The sequence below is a fragment of the Phaenicophaeus curvirostris genome, chromosome 1 (assembly GCF_032191515.1).
Source record: "Phaenicophaeus curvirostris isolate KB17595 chromosome 1, BPBGC_Pcur_1.0, whole genome shotgun sequence".
Classification (NCBI taxonomy): Eukaryota; Metazoa; Chordata; class Aves; order Cuculiformes; family Cuculidae; genus Phaenicophaeus; species Phaenicophaeus curvirostris.
The window spans coordinates 193895916-193918250 of NC_091392.1; the positions used below are offsets into that span (position 1 = coordinate 193895916).

Sequence of the window (22335 nt, forward strand, 5' to 3'; positions counted from 1 at the left end):
AAGAAGAGAATTTCAGATGAACCTAATGACCTACTCAGCTGGCAAGGAAGAGGCAAGTACAAATGGGAAAGCAGAAGACATTCCATGCAGAAGATGTTACTGGAAAGCTCCTCTTCCATTTCAGAAATGATGGTTTGTTTGGTTGAGTTTTTTTAAATGTGCTGAACAGGAGCAGTAGATCTTACAAATGCAAGTCTTCTGGACTCCTCACTCTACTTTTTAAAAAGCTGGATTTCACTCCACACATGGAGAATTATTCCAATACCAAACTACACAACCATCTCCAATATTAAAGTTACATTTGTATGGATGGTTCCATGGGGGAAAAAAAAAAAAAACACATTAAGAACAGATTTGAAGGGCACAGGAGTTGGAGGATGATGGGAACAGCAGGGATGAGGACCAGTATTAGATCTTGGATAGTAAAGTCCTCTTCAGTCCAGCTGCAGTTTAGTTGTGAATGGCTGCCTTCCCCCAAGCTAGAGGATTGAGCTTAAAAATCAGAGAATAATCTCTTCATGAAAGACTCTGCACTTACGATAAGGTTCTAGGTGGTCCCTTTGAAAAATGTGTAAATGAATTTTATATTCTCAGTGGACAGTGACAAAGTTAAATCAGGCTCTAAAAATGACACTTGAGTGCCTAGGCAAAACATGGCAGAGGACTCGTACTACAGAGCTGTTCCTCTGGGTTCCAATTCAAGCACCCTCACAGTGCAAAGGGCTGAGCAGAAGCTGGGTAGTGGTTCAACATGTCAGAACAGATGACATCCAGTATTTGCTTTTCTACCAAAACACTCTATTTAGTTATTACTCCAACAGTCCCCACAGCACTCTTGCTAAACAGACAATTGATTCTTTGTTCGGACAAAGAATCAATTTTGGATTGTGGTGTTCAGATTGAAATTTCAGACTAACTGTACTTAACTTTGTTCCAGTTTACTCAATGATAAAACACACAGCTTTGCTGTGAGCACATTCAGACAAATTAAACGCTTCTAGAGACACTTCAACCTTACAGCACCTTTGGTGCATGCAAAAGTGACATTACATTCACACTTGATAAGGTGCTCAGAGTACAAGCAAATTTAAAAAAAATAAAATAAAAAGGGGATTGTTTTTATTATACCTTTTATTATACCTTACAGACAATTTCTCCTCACTGTATTTCTTTTATGCATTAGTGCTATACAAAATTTCACCTGGAACTGCAATTCCACTTTATGCATATTTTTACAGCGTAAACACACCAGCACACACTGCAAATGCTACAACTTCATCTTTGCCAAAATGTTTTACTCCTGGGGTCAGGTTGTTCCACAAAGACCTCTTGTAAATTCATACTGCCAGGCATTTTGGTGAAGCAACAAATTTATTATTGAGACATATAATATGTACTGAACACCAAGTCACTTCTGGCCTAACCAACAGCTTCTAAGCTAGATTCACAAAATAAAGCCAAAAAGAAGGAAAGCTTGGTCCATTAAATATTTACTCTGCTTTTAACTTTAACTGCTTGTTTGTTTATTAACTGGTTGATGTTGTCTTTATTATTTCAACTGCTTTAATGGCCTTCTTGCCTCTTGCACAAAAATGTGAATCTATCAAGTTTAAAAGACCAGCATTTAGGTTCTACTATTGTCATGCACGGGCAGCTTAATGCTCACTTTATATGTGATGGCAGTTAAAGCCTATGGGGATAAACACACTTTTTGAAGCACATCCTACATATAAGGCTGTATCATTTAGACTCCCCATTAAAAATAAGTGCAACACTGAGCAAAAATCCACAAGGAGACTTTAATTAATTAATCTTTCATAAGATCCAATTTTTACATCCCAGTTTTTTTAAATACCCAATTATACACTTGTAAAAGACCTGAAGATCTAAAATGCTACATACACAGATCAAAAGTAATTAAGCCACTCTGGACAGACATTACATTGGAACTGCAGATCTGCTCTTTAAGGAGTAGTTCAGGTTAAGTTTAACTGTGGCTCTGCACCGAGCTCCTCTTGCAAAAGGGAAAGGAGCTACAAGCCCTTCCATCGCCTACACCACAAGACGCAAGCAGAACAGTTACTATAAAAATTACATTTCCAACTTCAGAAAACTGTTCTGAATATCAGAAAGTCAGAATCAACACAATTGTTTCCCCTCTCTTACACATACACTGCTATTAGAATGAGTATATTAAGAGTAAAAATAAATATTTGGGACTTCATTCCATTTCTCCAAATTCTACTTGTACAAAATTAGTGAGCTTAAGGTGAATACAAGCAAAAGTATAATCCATGCTCCTGTGAAATATTTGCTCATATGTACTGAATGAAGAGTGAGTGTGGCGGGAGGAGATATCCCTTTGACTAGATTTCACCACCACTCTTAAGTTCTAAACTTAAATAAGAAACTAATTGCCAAGGAAACACTTTGTGAACAAGTATGCAAGACACTCAGAAGATAATAACGAGTTTCTGCTTTAAATACTTTTAACATGGTACGTATCCAGAAAAAAAACCATATTAATGTGCCGTTTATACGGCAATCTCTGCATAAATCCTCAAACATAACAATGTTTTCCAAAGATAACTTGTGTTAGAACAGGATAAAATTAAAATGGTAGGTTAACACAACATCCAATATTAGATTGCTCTTCTGGATTCTTTAGAATTACACGGCACTGCTGCTATTTCCCTGAAAAATTATCTGTTTCATTATCTCTGTGCTAAGGCACCACAATGAATAATGTCCACTGTCGAAAACAAAATCTTAAAACTGAAGGAGTATAGTGCAGTAGCAAGATCCTTCCTCACTAAGCAAAAGTACTTAAATATTACATCCTCCACCTTCTCCTGAGAGCTGAGTATCAGCAATGACAAACATAATAAGTACACTAGAAATGACATCAGTGAGGAGACTTGTTGCCATGACAAATGGTTTGCTACCTGAAAACAGCAAGTGCAGCTGCATGCTAGGGTCTTTCCTGGTTAACCTCAGGTTGTTTCCTTTTCTTCTTTGCTACAGAATCCCAGGATTGTGATGGATTGTTTTCCACTCTAGCCTTCAGAGCATTCAAATTCTAGTGGTCTTCAGTGGTCTTCAATCTTTTGATTTAAGGCATAAGGTTTGGAAAGATGAACAGCAATTTAAACAGTCTAAGAACAGAACCAAACAATTTTAAATTAATGTTTAATTACAATTTTAAAATCGTTACAGAACTGAACTTCAGTGAAGCATACTTGATGCTTACTTCCCTAAAACAAGTCTTGATTAAAAATTATCTTGTAATTTACTCCTCTACTGAGACTGCCTAAAACACGAGCATATTCCTACTACTTCAGAGTATATACACATGGCAGAAATCTTGCCTGAGCATAAATGGTCATTCCAATATTCTCTAGACACTGGTGCTTGTGGGAAACTAAAAGCGAAAGCATCATCAACTATAAATATTATTTAGATTACATTAATGTGCATGAAAAGCTACATTTACCAGATACAAAAGGAATCGCATCTGCTGCAGAAAGCAGAAAATATAGGCAGATATCAACAAGAGAAAGGGATTGGCAAGACTGGATAGCCCTAATGCTCTTTCATTCAATTTTAAAAGCAATTCTAGGATCTTTTGCAGTCATGAGGGCATACCAAACCGCCCCCTTAGAGGTCTCTTCAAAACCACCCCCAAATGAGGCTGATAATTCAAGCACTTCACTGAACAGGTCAATGACAGCGTCCTGCAAAGTTTAGCACATACATAGATCCTACAAAAATGTGAAGCCATTGCTGGTACACCAGAAGAAAACCAAATTCTCTCTGCATGTTTTATTATCGCACCAAAAAATCAGCTGATTTTTTAAGGTCCCCATGCCCACTCCATGCCTCAGTGCTGCTTGAGTCTTCATAAAAATCTCCAAGTTTCACTTCAAGCATGACACTGAACTCTACACTGGTGGCTGTATTATAAATTTTCAATGAAGTTTAAGAAAAAGAGATTTGCAAATTGTTAGACATCCAAAAAAAGAGTAAAATATCCCAATATTATTGGTAATGCTGTCCACAAGGGTAACTATTTGAGTCCAGTTCAGCAGCTGGCACACCTGAATGATCTTTGCAGCAAAGATATGCCAGAGCACCCAATTCCTGTAACTTCACTTAAAGCAGTCAAGTTTTAACCTTTAGCTTCTTGCTTTTCCTTCTAGTTTGAGCTGTTATACTTCCCACTTGAGTGCATAACTGGATAGGACAAAGTGCTGTGGCACACAAAGCTGCTAATACAAGGAGACACCTCATTCCCTGGTCCAAGTATCCTATACGTCATCTTGAAGAAGAAAACATAAGATCCTTTACTAGACATTAATAACAGAATGGTACAGCCTTTGGGAATGCTCCTGAACTGCACAGATTTCATGGCAAAATTTATTTGGAGGAGAAAAAGGGTAACATCTGAACAAGGTTCGTAAAATAGTGCAAATAATTTTATCAAAGCTCTTAAGGGACTGTAAAGAAATTTGTAGACTAAGAAATTTATCCTTTCTTTACAAAGAAACCCTATTTTTAATATTTTTTATTCTTAGGAACTATCCCAGTAAACTGGCTCCAGCAATAACACAGCAACTGAATCACAAGATGCAATGGTTTTGACTGATCTGTCTGGGGAGAGTTCCACAGAAAGTATTCGTTAACTACAGAAAAGAGCACAACACAAAACGCCTGTTAAAAACATCTCAGTAGTGGCTAATTACCTCATTATAAGAGGTATTTTCAACTACAAACACTGAGACAGATTGTATTTAGAAATGGCAGATATATTGAAAATTGAATGCCATGAATAAAAAAAAATGGAAGAGCTCAGTGGCAGCAAAAGCGAGGTGTTTCAAACTTCTGGACACCTCCATAATACCAAAAGAAGTCTTGTCATAATGCTAATTTAACCTTTTAGTTGGCATTCTGTGCTCATATGAAACGGAAGAGAGGAGTCTGAGTGGTTCAGCCCATTCAGAACAGTTCCAGTAATCAACCTCAGGGCAAAAAGAGAAAGAGGATTGTCCATGTGGCCCATGGCAAGCCTCAGGCTTCTCCCCAGACAGCAGAAGCGGGTTCCTCTCCTGGAACTGTTGAAAAAAAGGGAGAAAACTTGTTTTCATACATACAGGTCATACAGAAATTACAGGAGAGGTGAACTACTGCTTGCCCTCTTCGCATTTAGCTGAATCACACATATTACTTCTAAATCATGGAACATCCTTCAACGCTCCCTTCACAGCTGAACCCCCACAAAATTCTGCCATGTCAACGTGCAAGTAAACTGAAAACTACAAGAATCAAATCAGCAAAAACGAGCCACTTTTAGGGAAAGGCACTAACCAGACAAACTAACCAAAGGCACCTTGTAAGCTAACAGCAGATCACTTAATACATCTCTTACTCATTTCAATTAATCTGAAAGACTCTGATTAAGTGGATCTCACTGATATAAAACAGTGAGCTTATACATATTTTTTTAATTTTTTTTTCAGGCACTCTAGAGGGACTACTAAGACAATTCATCAAAAAGGTGTTTGAATCTTGCACTTTTAAGGACAATACACCTCCACTAAGGAAGGCAATTTGAGAAAGTGAATTGGAAGGATGCCCACAGTTTAAGGAATTCTTGTTTTAAATCAGTAAAACAAATTAGCTTGATAGGAAACATCATCCTCCTAACACCTATGTAAAGCACAGCAATTCTCTGCCCCCATTAGAGATGCAGATAAGTAGGGGTAAAATTCACCCACACACATGCAAATGCCCAGTATTGGATTATATCCAAGCTAGTCCCCAAGGTTCCCATTGTCACCAATGGTATCCATTTTACTAAAGATTAATATGGCTCAAGAATACCTTGACTAGAAGGCTATCACAACCTTACAAACAGCTGGGTCACAGTGTCAGTCATGAAAGCTCTATAAGAAAAAAAAGTACAGGGTTAGACCACAAGACCTTAGGATTCTTACTATATCTTCCCTAAAATACATAGAACAGACGGATCCCGGTATTCACAGCAAGACACTACTACAAATTTAAACGCCATCCTCCCTGCCTACAAGCTGCCTAAAGCACCTCTAGAACTGCTAATTCAGCAAAAGTTCTCCATACTGCTTTTTCTATACATTTAAAATGATTCATCAACCAACTACCTTGCATTCTCAGCTCCAAATACAGTCAGAACAGAATCTGACTAGATCTATGGGGGGTTTTTTGTAACAGGGAATTACTGCTCTCCTCCATTTTAAATATCTATATAGGCTTCTATATCCTTCAAAGAGGAGTTCCACCTTCCTACTAGAAAAGGCCAATATTCTTCTCTTCCCTATTCAAAACATCCATAATACAGAAATCTCAGCTTCTGGCCTCCTAAAGCAAACTAGACAAGAATCTCAATGAAGCCTGTAACGAAGAACACAATACATACTTGTAAAGTATTATCTCTGTCAGCTAAGATAACCATGTGGATTATTAATTTCTGTAAAGTGCTACTAAAAGGGTTCTAATGTAATTTCTGCCTGAATAGCTGGAATAGTTCAGTGCACTGCAATTTCACTTCTTACACTTACAATGCATAAGGGGATATTTCATATAACTTCATACATAAAAGCCAAACAAAAGCATTTTCTCTCTCTAAACAGCACTTTTTTAGATTTTTTCAGTATCCACAAGTTTCTTTGGGTTTTGCAAGTCTTTCCCTTTAGAGTTTACCTATAAACTCCTTCCCGGTTATCCAAAGTTGGCCTCTTCCTCATGCCTCAACGTGTCTCCATCCTCTGCCATCCAGAGGCCTGTATGCCACCATAGCTAGCTCTTACCCTTGGATGAACAACAACAAAGGCATCTGTTCTGTCTTCACTATCTTCTCTTTAACAGCCAGATTCACTGCTATGATAGGAAAAATCAGAATTCACCAAACCAGCTCACCTGTCTCTCCCCTATGCTTGTGGTGAAAGCATGAGAAAGAGTCTTATTTGTGCAAAGAAAAGCAGCTGAATGTGCTTCTTTGACCTTAGTTTTTCCTGTAATATTTGAGTATCTGAAGTTTGTTCTTCGTCTTTTCCTACAGATGATGCCTTCCTAATTAAACTCTGTTTTCTGTAGTCACTAAGAAAGACAGCATTAGAACATCTATCATTCTGCTTGAACATTATCTATTCTTGTCCTTTGTCCCTAACCCACAAGGCTTCACTAAGGTTCTTTAGAGCCTGACACCATGCTTCCACAACGTCCAGGCACAGCTGGACCCCCTCCTAGTACATCTTTCGATTTAGAGTGCTAGTAGTTCTGGTAGACAAGTTCTTCAGCCCAATGGCAAGCTAGGCAAATATATGGATACTGCCATTCTTCCTACCAGGACCTGTTTGCGTGAACAGGAAGCTTGACACAGAAATGCTGGTCACTGTTACAAAGCATACAGCCTTTAACAGAGTCCGCGATGGGATTTTGAATGCTTATCTTGCAATTTCTTCTCTAAATAAGCATGCAAATTACAATCTCTATCTCTGTCCTCTGTTTCCACTTAATCCTCCCTAACTCCATGTTAAATATTACTTGCATAATAACTAACTAAATTCGGATAAATTAAAAAAAAATGTATTATAAGATCCAACCAACACTGGAGAGTTAGAGAAAACTAGATACAAACATATGTAGTGAATTGCAGTGGAGAGGGAGAAGATAGTCTAGATTAAGTCTGTCTCACAGGAGAAATTCCTCCTTCACAGTATTATGGCATTCACCATGCAAGGCTTTCCACAGCTGCTGAGGGTAATGTTAAGATGGCAATATCCTCGGGCAGAGAACAGCTGCAGAAGGGAGGAGATAGTGGGTGGCCACCTGAGTATACATTCCTGGAGTGAAACATTCATGGTTTCTACTCTTTTCAGCACTAAACATTATTCTGAAGCAAGCTAAACCAGCAGATGCTATAATCTAGCTCAGGGAATCCAGTCATCATTCCCCTGTACCACATGCTGAATGGAGTCCTTAAAACAAGCCATAGCTGTCTTCCTAAATATGTTTTGCCCTTGAAAGCACAACAAGCAATGTTAAGTCAGCCTTTCCAAATGACGAATTAGAGAAGTTTCAGGAGACCTATTAAAATGCTAGGGATTACTACCAGCTACCCCTCCCTCCATTCTTTAACCAACTGAAGCTTTGCCTAACCTATCCCCAGCACCATTATCCGCTCAGCAAAACAAGCAAATGCTTCCTCCTGTTCCCTATCCTATACTGCACCAAAAAAAAAAAAAAATCTGCCCTCTCACATTGTATGAATTTTTGTCCCCACTGGAGAAGGAAGAAAAAGGAAAAGAAGAAAGAGAGCTCCATATAGTTCCCTCCTCAGTAACTCCATCATATTCCCAGAACCTACCATCTTCTGGGCAGCTCTGGAAGGACTAAGACTCGACCTTTACTCTTTCCACACAAGAGCTGCAGAACAGCTCTCTTTTCTCAAACTCATTCTTCAGGTAGAAGCACAGGTGAGTATCGCTTCAGAACAAAGCTCAAACACGATCTTAAAATAGTCCAGATTTAAGGTCGAAGCAGCCTGGCTTCTAAAGAGGCAGCTTGTAAGGAAAAGAAAAGCAGAGAGTACATTTTGTGTGCTTTCATTAAGGACACCTCTCCACAAAGCACAGCACGAATTCAGTCAGCATCTGCTGATCCAGGTTGACAAGTACATCTGTGGAGAATACCTGGGGACTGCTGCAAAAATAACCAGAGCTGTACACGATCCTCGGCACAACAATACACATGGGTTAGCCTACATGATGCAACTCCACAACAACACAGGAGGAAAACAGCTGGTATCAAAATAGAGTAGACTATATCTACCAATGCATGTTACAAGAGCAGCACAGGACCCTGGTTTTCAGTACCAAATAAACCCAACCACAACTTATTTTTTTAGCAACAGAAACCAAAAAAACATGCAGACCTTGAGAACAACACTGTTTAACACATTGCACACTCTGGTCTGCTCAGACCCTCGTATCAGTCCAGGCAACACATGGCTACAAATACTTTGCTTTAAGAACTCAAGCTAAGTATCTTGACATCACGTTATCCATTTCTTCTTCACAACCTGCTCCCAAGCTGTGCCACCTTTCCTCCTGGATGCCTGACACTTCTACTGCCTGCTCCACCAGCATGGCAAATTCAGAACTTCAAGCTCAAGTGATGTTAATCCAGCACAAAATTCTTAGATTTTCAACGTGCAGCCCTCTAGAGACTTCCTAAACGAGGCCTCTCGGTAGGGTGCTTCAGCCAGCTAACAATAAACTTGTCCTTCCCAGTTGTGTTTCATAAATGCCTTGGAAGGAGGCCACGGAGCCTAACATGTCTGCAGACCCAAGGTTTAATATTCATCCAGAAGAAGTTAAAGAAAAAAGAAAGGAAAACTTAGTCTTCAGAAGATAGGAAAATGCTTCCAAACAGTCAACAGGGTTTTTTTATTCTTGTCTTTCTAGAGTAAGAACTGTAGGGTTCAACTATAGGAAAAAATAAAGTGTTCATATAAGGAATTTGGTTTGGGAAAGGAAATTCTTTAGAGAAGAATTATCTACACCTTCAGCTGGGTTACAATATTATGAAGTAAATATTCTCCTCCAGCAGTATTTTCCAGAGGAACAATCCCTTCACATAAGAACATATACTATTTTAGTTTTTTAACTATAATATTTAATCTCCAAGATTCACAGAAAAGACTTGTTCCTAACTTTAGCAATCACTTGTATAAATGTGCACAGAAGGTAGTTTTGGGTCTTCAGGCTGTCACACCTACAAAACCAGCTTTAAACGTGTCACAGGGTTCTTCAAGGACCTCAAAGACACATGGCCAAACACAGGTCACATTTATGCACCAACAAACGTGGAAACAAAAGAGCTGCCAAGTACAGTGAATACTACACAACACCTGGTTGCCATCTTCTTCCACTGTGCAGCTGATGAGGGCAGTGGGGAAACGAACTACTGAAATGAAAGCAGCATGAAGACACAATGTAAAAGCAAGTTCTTGAGTCAGATATTTTATGCAAGCATTTGAGAGGAGTCAAACTGGGGAAAATGCATGGAGTTGTTTTGAAACTCCTTAAAAACAGTTCATGTAGGATAGTTCTTCCCTTCTTCCTCTTCCTGCAGGGTAAAAATGCCCAGGTGGCCAAGAAGGCCAGTGGCATCTTGGCTTGTATCAGAAACAGCGTGACCAGCAGGTCCAGGGAGGTTATTCTCCCTCTGTACTCGGCACTGGTGAGACTGCTCCTCGAATACCGTGTTCAGTTCTGGGCCCCTCACCACAAGAAGGATGTTGAGGCTCTGGAGAGAGTCCAGAGAAGAGCAACAAAGCTGGGGGGGGGGGCTGAAGAACAGGCCTTATGAGGAGCGGCTAAGAGAGCTGGGGTTGTTTAGCCTGGAGGAGGCTGAGAGGAGACCTCATTGCTCTCTATAACTACCTGAAAGGAGGTTGTGGAGAGGAGGGTGCTGGCCTCTTCTCCCAAGTGACAGGGGACAGGACAAGAGGGAATGGCCTCAAGCTCCGCCAGGGGAGATTTAGGCTGGACATTAGGAAAAAATTCTTCACAGAAAGGGTCATTGGGCACTGGAACAGGCTGCCCAGGGAGATGGTTGAGTCACCTTCCCTGGAGGTGTTTAAGGCACGGGTGGATGAGGTGCTAAGGGGCATGGTTTAGTGTTTGATAGGAATGGTTGGACTCGATGATCCAGTGGGTCCCTTCCAACCTGGTTATTCTATGATTCTATGAAAGCTGGAAAGCTTTTGCCCTTCCTGGGATCAAGGCTCCAGAGACACTCCCAGCTCAGGGCACACAGCTCCTCCACCTTCCAAGGGCACAGTTCTGACTCATGACATGCTGGAAACAACAAAGTTCAATTTAACCTGAAACCAAGCAGGCAAAGCCAGTTCTCAAGTCTTTGACTCATTCTTAGCTGTGCAAGTCACACAGACTACAACAACCATTTAAAACATCAACAACACAAATCCATAGGGGAATTTTTCTCTAGATGTCAGGACTTACTGGAGGGAATGGATGTAGTATAGCACAGGGCTCCTCTTGAGTTCACTATATATTCTGCAGTTTTATGAATGGGGAAAACCCAGCAGTATTCCAGAGATGAAATATATAGATACATAAATATATATCTTGTAGTTTTAAGCAAAATTGTAGAATTGCTAAAGTGAAGACTGAATATTAACTGTAAATTACTTGCAGAGCCATGTAACCAGTCCTCCAAGTTTACAGAAGCAAACAAAACAACCTACTAGCCCTTTGCACTCCCCAACAGAGAAAGGGAAAATAACGTAGCACCAAACCCACAGATGATTAGAAGACCGGCATGTTTTCACTGGGAAAAGCTTTTTTTCAAGTCTAGTATGACACTACAGCACCCAAACAAAGAGGTAAATTTTACAAGACACAAGCTTTTGATCTGCCTACTGTTTATGCAGTTTCAAGAAAAAGAAAATCCCCTTCTCCAAGCCACGTGGAGGTTTAAGAGCAACTAAAACAGAAAAAAAGTAGAAAAGAATTGCGGTCACAAAGTTTATTTCATGATGGTGGACCAAAAAAAAAATATCTGGGAAAAAAGGGAAGTTGGAAGAATAGAAAGAATAGGAACATAATTATGAACTGAATACATAAAGGTCTGACATTTAGAGGCATCTGGGAAGGCTGAGAAGGAATTACCAGAACGCGAAACAGCATGTGGGTTTGGAAACAAGCACCTGGAAGAGACCCACCCTGTAAACACTTCTGTAAAGCATTCTGAGGTCAGGAAGAAATGGGGGGAAAAAGCTTAGGATTTCCTTGAGAGTGCACACCAAACTCAAGCTTTCTTCAGCCATTTTAACTGAAGCTCCTCCTGCTGCATTCAGCTGCTATGCTGAAAGATTCACCTACAGCTTTATCCAAGCAAGCAATAGAATCTCAGTTTCAGTAAAGCCATTCTAGCTTTCATGCAGACATGAGTGATTTTCAGCCATTTTGAGCAAGCCAAGAACACAATACTCAAAAACTGCTTAAGCAGCAAATCAGGTGAAGGGGGGGGAAATCAGGTAATATAGTCAGGACAAATAAGGCAGCAAACGTTTAGCGTGAGGACCTGCCTACTGCTGCGTAGTGAAGTCAAGACGGGGTCAGAACTTATTCTGAAAGAGAAGACACTGCAGCACACTGTTTCACTTCCAATTAACTCTGTTGTACATGAAAATTAAACTCTGTTCTTCTATGTTCACAATACTGACTGTATCCATCAGGAAACACTACCTGCAGATTCGGCTGCCTTTCCAAAAGCAAGTGTTCTCCACTTACCTGCATTTCTAATCAAATGCCCTCCACCCTGGCTCTGAGCTCATGCTGCTCTCACCAAGATTTATTGATCTCTGTGCGCACGCTATGCTTTTGCTTGCGGCACTTGCAATAAATTTTGTTCTCTCCATTTTCTCCACCACCTCAGACATCCATGGATGATTCAATCACCCATCTAGTTCAGATTCCTCTGCTAAGCTTTCTTTCTGTCAGGCCATTAAAAAAATACCCTCCCATCACTGACAAGCAGGGTTCTCACGGCCATTTCTGTGCTGGCAGAAGAGGACAGAGCCAGTAATGAGTATTTTCTACTCCCAGAGCAGGCAATATCTTCATTAAAGCAAACAAAGTGCCTAGACCTACAAGCTGCAGAGAAATACTCAGATTAACACAATGCTGCCTGCTTAGAAATGAGCAGGCAGCTTCATAGCCTCTGCAGGGCTGGACTCTCAACCCACTAGCAGGAATCCACTCTCCCAACTCCAGCAGCAGCTACTTAGACAGCCTGGCAGAGATCAAACTGACAGGAATCTTGTCAATCCTGCCATCAGCCACTGCTGGGAGCTTTGCTGGTGAGACTGCACCCTCCAAGGGCCCATCTCCTTTTAGCTACATATCTATTTTAGATTTAATTTCCCTTCCCTTTGTGCTGCACATATCAAGAACATTAAGAAAATGAACTGGCTGTAACTCAAACCTAGACAGAGGCAAGTACAGGAAGCATAGCAGGAAACATTTAGAGGAATGGAATAAACTGGCCTCAGCATTAATTACAAAAACGTTGAAGTGGGGTTTTTGTTGGTTTTTTTTTGTTTTGGTTTGGTTTTGCTGCAGCAACTGCCCACTGCTCTCCTAGAAACAAATAATTAAAAAACTCAGCAGTATAATGACATTCATTTGTACAGACACAAACATAAATAGTACAGGGGTTTAAACGGTCACAATTCAAGACATAAAAGAGACCAAGTGAAAGTTAAGAACATTTTCTTATTAGCAGGTTTACCCACACCTCCCACTGACAGAGCTGGTTCTGGTCATGTCTGAAGACAAAATAGCTACCTGCTCATCAGTATTGCTCCAATATTTCTTCCCAACTCTTTCACTTCTGGGCAAATACGCTTTAGATTGAAACCAAAGCCTTAATTCTATGTGTTGATAACACCTACACATGTCTGGAGAAGAGAACACTGTGAGCCTACAAATCTCAGAATAGCTGTGTGGCATCTCCAGGGGGTACTGGCAGCTAGTCAAGTCTTAGAAGTTTGCCTCAACTCTGTACATTCAAATTGAAGCAACTACTATGGGCGATATCAGTGTGCACCTGTACTTAGCCAGGCACCTGCACACATGAAAAAAAGCCAAGGTCAAGCAGGTTTCACTCGCAGAGTTACCAGAATCCAATGCAGCAGAGAGTAGCATTTCCAGCTCTGGTCATTGTGATGGGACTAAAGGAGGAAGCCAGAATGTGGACAAAAATTCCCTGAGAGAAGGAACAGGTTCTCATCACTATCTAGAGTCTCAAGAATTTAGTGTTCAGCTTTGTAAAAATGCTTTGTAAGTGAAACTTCAGGACATCGCACAATTTATTCCTCAGCTCCCCTTGTGCTCACTGTTAACACTAACGAGACCAGTTAGTATCACAGTGGGCATGCCAGAAGTCCAAGAATTCTTTTCAAAGCATTCAGAGGACTGGGAAAACATGCCCTGGCATTCTGGCACTCATTCACTGCTGTTCACAGCTGCCCCACAGAAAGAACGTGCTAACAGGCAAAAAAAAAAAAAAAAGGAAAGTTGCACCCTTGTTCTAAAAAGTCATATTAAACAAATGACACTATTGTGCTGTACAGCTGAATAAGGGCTTCCTTCCTCATCTGAAGATTGAACTCTGTCTGACAGACTTGACAGGAGGCAGCCAGAAGCAAGCAAGGGGCTAAAGAATTTGAAGGCATGAAAAAAAAAAAAACAACAGGTCCACATATCCAACAAGGGGACGTGTCAGTAGCGTGTTTTATAACCCAATCGAGTTGCATGCGACATCAGAGGAGGAAGTCTTTCCACTTAATGCCTCAATTTTGACACTGCTTTACATTTAGAGTTGGTCATTTTCTTAAGCTGGTATTTTTACTGGTTGACAATCAATGAGAAGTGATTTCCATCTCAAAAGGACCCCCACCACTGAGTATGGCTTTTGCAATAAGTTTGATATTCTCCAAGCTTAATGTACATGCAGTCCCACATACACAAATTTATAGAATCAATACATAGTTCACATGGATGAAAAGAATTTATTTAGACTCAGTTTCATGTAATATTTGCTTCCTAGATTAGTGTTTTTCCTTTGTGACACAGTAAGCAGCATTTGGCTAAGGGTTAAATACTACTGAAATACATAAAAGTAAATGTCTTTCTGTTAACATCACTCAAATATTCCAGAACATATTTAGTCTATCATGCTTTGAACATAAACAGAAAATATCTGATGTAAAGTAATTTATTCAACTGTTTGCTGTCCCCAAGTTCTTCAACATATTACAGTCAGAAGAGTTTGTTTTATGTTGAGGGAAAAACAAAGAATCCATTTAGCCTTTAAACTTCGTGAAAGCTCAGTATATGAGTCAAGAAAACTGATCTGAAAAAATCTACTTTCACTGCCAGTCCATATTTTGACTGCAGTTTGTTTGCTCAAACACTTTTTCAGTTACACTACTCCCATAAATAATTTATACTCATGTGTCAAACTCATATAATCAAACATTTTTACTATATCAGTTCATTTTCAAAATAGTGCTTTTAGTCTTCTATTCTGCTCCATACCAGAAGAGGTGCATCAGAACTCCTGTACTCCTTCAGAAGCTTTTGTCTGTTAGAAGACGACCATTGTTACAAGACCTCACGTGGAGATGGTGAACTTAAGATTTCTTCCAAACCACGTTTCAAACCACTGACAGTTTTTATTTGTTTGTTTTGGTTCATCGGGTTTGGTTTTGTTTCTTCCTAATCAGTAGTGTATACAACAGTTAACTCAATGTGCATGAACACAACAAATGCCTTTAAACACCTGGACTAAATTAGGGAGACAGGTACTTTCTCACAAACGGATTACAGAAGACAGATTTTCTTAAAGATAAGCATAGCCAGGAAGAATGGCTGACAACTGTTGGCTCTGATAATTTCCAAAGGCTAGGTCTTCTGCGAAGGGTGGCCTCAGATGCGGTTCCTCACCTTTGTTCCGTCAGTCCCATTCACAACTTCAGCAAAAAAAGGGGGCATGGTTTAGTGTTTGATAGGAATGGTTGGACTCGATGATCCGGTGGGTCTCTTCCAACCTGGTTATTCTATGATTCTATGAAAAGCTTTAGATATCAGCTCTGCAGAACCTGGATCATATGCCAAGGAAGTGCTGTGTACCAAACACCAACAGCCACAGATATAAAATCCATTATTTTAAATCAAGGGATAAGAAGATCCTTTTCCTCCAAGCACACAAATTGTTTCTCAAATAGAAAAACACACCAAAGTGCAGAAAGGTGCAGCTATTCCTCCTTTGAAAAAAAATATCTGGCTCCTTCAGAGGCCTCCACAAATAGACAGGGATCAAAAGGCACCATAAGAACAGGCACCACAAAACATTTCAGTCTTTTTCTGCAAGTCTGATGTGCTTCTTCCAGACATTGCTATAGGAAGAGCTATTTCAAAGACTGAGAATAGAAAGAACTGGGATGATATTCACCCTCCAGCTGTACCCAAGAAAATGAGGTTCAACGACTTGGCAAAAATGCTTATAGTCCAAATATGAACCCAAATATCTGAAGACCTGGCCACAGGAAAACCAAGACACTAGGAAATCAAGAGGAGGGAAGGTGATAAGATTTTAAATGACCAATGGGACAAGTTAATAGCGCTCTGGAGCTTGTAAAGCAGAGAATTCCTTAAAAAGAAGGGAGTTTTAAATTGCACAGGGATGCCAGTCTCTGCAGACTAAACTCTGCCCAGCATTAGGACAGACTCATGTTACATGTGAACCACCTGCAGTTCTCCAGTTATCCAATACAACATATCACACTGCTCAGCAGTGCCTGTACCAGCATTATTATGCAACAATATAGTTCATTAGCAGCTTCCAAACAGTTATATTCCTCAAGTTATATTGTACTCATCATTTTTTTCAATGTTAAAAAAATCTCAGTTCCTGATAAAAAACATTAACTGGTTCCAACTTTCTTTAAGATCTTATGCAATGCAGAAACACCAGCAGAAAGAGACAACAGGGACTTATTTTGCTTTCTGTACATATTAACGCCCTTCAGACTTGCTTGCCAATAAAAGCTGCGGCATAAACCCACATGATGAAAGAATATATCTGTTGCAGTGCCCCAGCATTCAGTTCCACCCACCCAATAAAAAAAAAATCTATGTATTAAGAAGCAGAGGTGCTCATATGCAAGACAAAACTAAAGATGTTATTAATATTTGAATACATACCACATTTACTGTAAGCCACCTTAAAACAGGTGATGTGTACACTAACTGATGTGACCCAGAAATCAGAATTTCTTAAACTTGAGGCACTAGGACTGATGAAAATCACCTGATAAAACAAGATCAAAGGCAGTAAGCAGCATACTTGCCCCCCACACCCCTCAATAGCTCTATCTAATCCCTCAGCACAGAACTCTCTGCCTTTTCAGTAAAGATTAGCATATTTAAAACTGCTAAACTCTGTATAATCTTCAATCATTGAGAAAAGTAATTGAATTAAGGAAAGCGCTGGCGAAGTTGCCTCCTTGCTAGCCACCCAATGTTATATCCTTGTAGTACAAGTTAAAAAAAAAAATGAGAGAAAGAAAGAGAAGCTGCTTCTAGCTAGACAGGGATTAGATTGCAGGCTTGCTATGAATCCACAGTCCATGCGGCAAGTACCCAGGCTAAGCTGGGGAGGGGCATGGGGGACACAACAACCATATTGCTATTGAGACGCAATGACTTGCACTAAACCCTGAAAGGAGCTCTGAGTGACCTGATGCTGTTTGGCCAACACACACCACCACCACGGCTGCCCCACGGACAGAGCGCTGCAGCGGTGTGTCAGCACCAACCGCTCGAGGAGCTGGTGCAATAACAGGAGCCAAAGGAGACAATGTGAGTAACTGATACCACGGACACCAAGATTTTGGGGATCAGGAAGCAAGAAAAGAGGCTTTAAAAACAAAAATCAGCATCTCGGCATAGAAAAAAAAAGAACCTGCAGCTAGTGACGAACAGTGTAACTAGGAAGAATCACTGCAGTCCACGCGAACGCCTAGGTATACGGCACTGAACTCCCACAATATGGCTGAGGATACCAGCAAAAAAAAAAAAAAATCACAGGCTGCATTCACTGTGCAATCCCACTTTCAAATAAGAATAAAAGATCTAGAGACGCCTCCAGATGTCACATACCAAAGATATTGCCTTCACTCATACAATCGCATGGAAAGGCTGTAGAGTCCACATAGTAATGAACTCCAGCTAAGGATTTTTAGCCATAACATACACATTTATTGAGAAGACTGTATACAGTCAGCAGAGAAGGGCTGATATTAGCTAGCTTTGGTTGCTGAGGCAGCTAATCAACACCATAGTCCTTCATAACATTCCATTTGTCATTGTGAAGTCCCTGAATGTAAATGAAACAGAAGCATTCCCCCTCCCTCCCAGCAGCAGGAGGATATCTCTAATGATGGCCTTCCAACAGGGCAGACAACCTTTTAGCTAAACAGGAAGCAAAGGCAGCATCCACTGCAACAGTTGTACAAAGATCTTCTCATTTATGAAAGCTGCTATTATAAAAACTTGATTTCTACATTTCCCTTAACCTTCAAAGCAAAGAATGACAAAGGGGGATATGTGTTAAATAAAGCCCACTCAAACTCCCTCTGCAGCATCAGAGATGCTCTTGTAATTATCTTCATTACACAGAAGAACATTATTAGGGCATTTATTCTTCCAGGAACCATTTGTAATGGGAGCTATACACCCTTTGGCCAGTAAAAAAAAAATTACACAGGATGACATCATGACAGCAGCATCTGAAGAGACTGAAGCTGAATTCAGAAAAGTCATTTCTCCATCAGAGACGAGAATCATCCGAACACTGTGCTGAAGCCTGCCCACGCTGCAGCACCCGTGGGCTGCGGGGACACACCAAGGGCTGCGCTGCCATCAGCATCACCACATTTAACACTGAGTTCAGCGCAGACCAGCCAGAGAGTCATCACCCAGGATCCAAGACAAAGGCAGGGCTGAAATCCACGCCGAAGCTGCTAGCTGGGCCCTAACTACCTAGATTCAAATCAGCTTGAACATATCCAAAAGCCACAGTCAAGACAGCAGTTGCACTGCTATGTGTATTTAGTTAGGAGTATACACTGTGCTATACCCATAAAACCCCTTATCTCCTCCCTAGATTTGATGCTATGAACAGGAATTATTTAAAACCTTCCCAGTATAAACACAGATGATTAGCTGAGAGGGAAGAAAATGCCACAGACTAGAGGAAGCAGATATCTGGTGTTATGTCTGCTAGAAAAGACAGACAAAAAAAATCCACGTGTAAGCTAAGAGCTGCCAAGATTTAAGATCTGTACCAGGCGCTACAATCTTTCCACAAAGGTATTCAAAAAGCTTCCTGAAATTGAAGCTCAGAGTAAATCAAACCTAGCATTTTGCAAATGCATAACTAATTCTTAAAATAGTCGTTATCAGGAAAAAAAAAGAGGCATCTTCTGCACATTGATCCCCTTCCAAAATCCTCATAAAATGGCTGGCCAAATAGCACCTCACCAAGCAGATCAGGTGACTTAGCTCCCAAAAAAATACCCAAGCTGAACTTGTGCTCCCTGAATCTTTAAGATGAAGGGAAGCTGTTCCAACATCAAAAAATAAAGCATAATTTAAAAAAAAGACGAGAGGAACAGACTAAAGGAAACCATCAATGCACAGATAAATGTAATACCAGCCTGATCACCAAGCTTATCCATATAAGAGTGAGGGAACACCAAGATGTGTCATTTGGGAGGGAAAAAAAAAAAAAACAAAAAATGACAAGTATTTCATCATCTCCTATCGCACAGGGACCAAAGGTGGCAAGGAGCAAACACCCCACCCTGAGACAGGGAATATTCTGCACCTACTCATTATGTCAAAGATCGGCCAGGATTACACAAAGCTTCCAACAAACGAGCAGTTTTTTTCAGAAAACTCTCCCGAGTGAGAGCCCGGAGATGCGGTTTGGGAGGAGGAGGCCTCGGACAAGGGGATGGTGCTCGGGGGGTTATTTTTATTCCAAAGGCAGGGAGAAAGATCTTGCTGGATGAATTAAGCATTTCAAGCATTGGATCTGCTTTGCTGAGACACAATGACACTGCTGAGATATGTAATATTTACACAGAAAACACCCGGAATTGAGATTCCTGCCCAGTAAAGAGAAATCAGAGGAGCTGGGATCAAATGAATCAGCAACTGTTTCTGGCAAGGTGGACGTGGGGCTGGGGGGAGAACCAGGGCTGAGCCCCACTCAGTCCCTCCTGGTCACCCCACACAGAGCAGCCCCAAGCACTGGCGGGAGGATGGCACCCCCTTTTTCCCGTAATCAAGCACTGGGGAGCAGATGGGAGCCCTTTTTCCCCATAACCAATCACTGGGGAGTGGATGGGACCCCTTTTTCCCATAATGGAATACTTGGGGGAGATGGGGGGAAATCCCTTTTCCCCCATAGTCAAGCACTTGGGAGGGGAGACGGAGACCCCCTCTTCCCCATAACTGAGCACCTGGGGGGGGGGATGAGGACCCCCTTTTCCCCATGATCAAGCCCTGGGGAGGGTAGGGGGACCCCCTTCTCCCCCTATAGTCACGCACTGGGTAGGGGGGAATGGGGATCCCCATTTCCCCATAACTGAGAACTGGGGTGGGAACCCCATCTCGCCCATAGCCAAGCACTGGCGGGGAAGAGCAGGGACCCCCTTTTCACTCACCGCTCTGCTCGCCCAGGAACACCAGCTTGAATTTCCGCAGCGGGTTCCCGAAGTCCCCGCCCGCCGACATCCTGGAGCCGCCGCGCCGCGCTCGCTCCGCTCCCCGCGGCGGCACCCGCTGCTCCGCGCTGCTCCGCGCTGCGCTGCGCTCCGCCGGCGGCGAGGGCTGCGGGCCGGGCCGGGCCGAGCCGGGCTGGATGAGGCGGTGCCGCCGCTGCCGCTCCCCTCGGGGTCGAGCTCCTTCCACCGCTCGGCTCCGCTCGGCTCGGCTCGGCGCAGCGCGGCTCCGCCCCGCGCACGCGCTCCCGCTCCGCCGCCACGCCGCGCCGCGCCCCGCTCCGCCGCGCCCGGCCCCGCCCACGCGCACGCGCGCTCCGCCCTCACAGCGCCGCCCCCTCAGCTCCAGCTCCTCAGCTCCGCCCCCTCAGCTCCGCCCCCTCAGCCCCGCGCCCCATGAGGCTCCGCCCCCCCACAGGCTCCGCCCCGCGCGCGCAGCGGGAGAGGGAGGGTTGCTGCCGGCGTGCGGCTCCGAGCTGGGGGGGGGGGCGGGGGGGGAGAGAGGTGTGTAGTCTGGAGCCTCTGGTGGCTGCGTATGTGTCCTGAATGCTGGGGTGAAACCTTGCTCGCTGCAATCACTGAGCTGCGAGGGAGGGATCATAGAATGGTTTGAGTTGGAAGGGACCTTAAAGATCATCCTGTTCCAAGCCCCCTGCCATGGGCAGGGACACCTCCCACTAGGTCAGGCTGCTCAAGGTCCAATCTAACCTGGCCTTGCGCACCTCCAGGGCTGGGACATCCACAGCTTCCCTGGGCAACCTGCACCAGTGTCTCACCACCCTCATTGTGAAGAATTTCTCCCTAATGTCTAATCTAAATCTTCCATCCTCCAATTTAAAGCCCTCCCCCCTCATCCTTTCACTCTGTGCCCTTGTGAAAAGGCCCTCCCCAGCTTTCCTGTAGCCCCTTCAGGTACTGAAAGGCTGCTATAAGGTGTCCCCTGAGCCTTCTCCAGGCTGAACAAGCCCAGCTCTCTCAGCCTGTCCTCATATGGAAGGTGCTCCAGCCCTCTGATCTTTGTAGCCCTCCTCTGGACCCGTTCCAACAGCTCCATGTCCTTCTTGGGGATCCCAAGAATCTCTGGTCTTGTGAGACCTCACCTGAAGAACTGCATCCAGTTCTGGACTGCTCAACACAGGAAGGACAGGGATCAGCAAGAGCGAGTTCAGAGAAGGGCCACAAAGATAAACAGAGGGCTGAAGCACCTCCCCTGCGATGGCAGGCTGAGAGAGTTTGTCTCAGGGAGACCTTATAGCAGCCTTCTAGTACCTAAAGGGGTCCTACAGGAAAGCTGGAGAGGGACTTCTCATCAGTGAGTGCAGGGGTAGGATGAGGAGGAACAGTTTTAATCCAAAAGAGGGGAGATTTAGGATCATAGAATAACCAGGTTGGAAGAGACCCACTGGATCATCGAGTCCAACCATTCCTATCTAACACTAAACCATGCCCCTCAGCACCTCGTCCACACATGCCGTAAACACCTCCAGGGAAGGTGACTCAACCACCTCCCTGGGCAGCCTCTTCCAGTGCCCAATGACCCTTTCTGTCAAATATTTTTTCCCAATGTCCAGCCTAAATCTCCCCTGGTGGAGCTTGAGGCCATTCCCTCTTGTCCTGTCCCCTGTCACTTGGGAGAAGAGGCCAGCTCCCTCCTCTCCACAACCTCCTTTCAGGTACTTGTAGAGAGCAATTAGGAAGAAATATTTATTGTGAGGGTGGTGAGACACTGGAACAGGTTGCTCAGAGAAGCAGTGGATGCCCCATCCCTGACAGGCGAGGTTGGATGAGGCTTTGAGGAACCTGATCTAATGGAAGGTATCCCTGCTTATGGCAGGAGGGTTGGAACTGGATGATATTTAAGCTCCCCTCCCACCCAAACCATGCTATGGTTCCCTTCAGAGGAGCATCTCTTG

At 42.7% G+C, this 22335-nt stretch overlaps 1 protein-coding gene across 2 annotated transcripts in view; it reads right to left on the reverse strand.

Annotated features, from left to right (window-relative positions):
• RAB6A (RAB6A, member RAS oncogene family) overlaps positions 1 to 20502 on the reverse strand; it is a 64081-nt gene extending 43579 nt beyond the window's left edge. For both annotated transcript variants that reach the window (XM_069883376.1, XM_069883377.1), the window contains exon 1: positions 20366 to 20502. In XM_069883376.1, coding sequence (XP_069739477.1) covers positions 20366 to 20435 — 70 coding nt within the window. In that variant the 5' untranslated portion in view covers positions 20436 to 20502. The remainder of the gene's footprint in view (positions 1 to 20365) is intronic.
• Positions 20503 to 22335: the final 1833 nt, after the last annotated feature.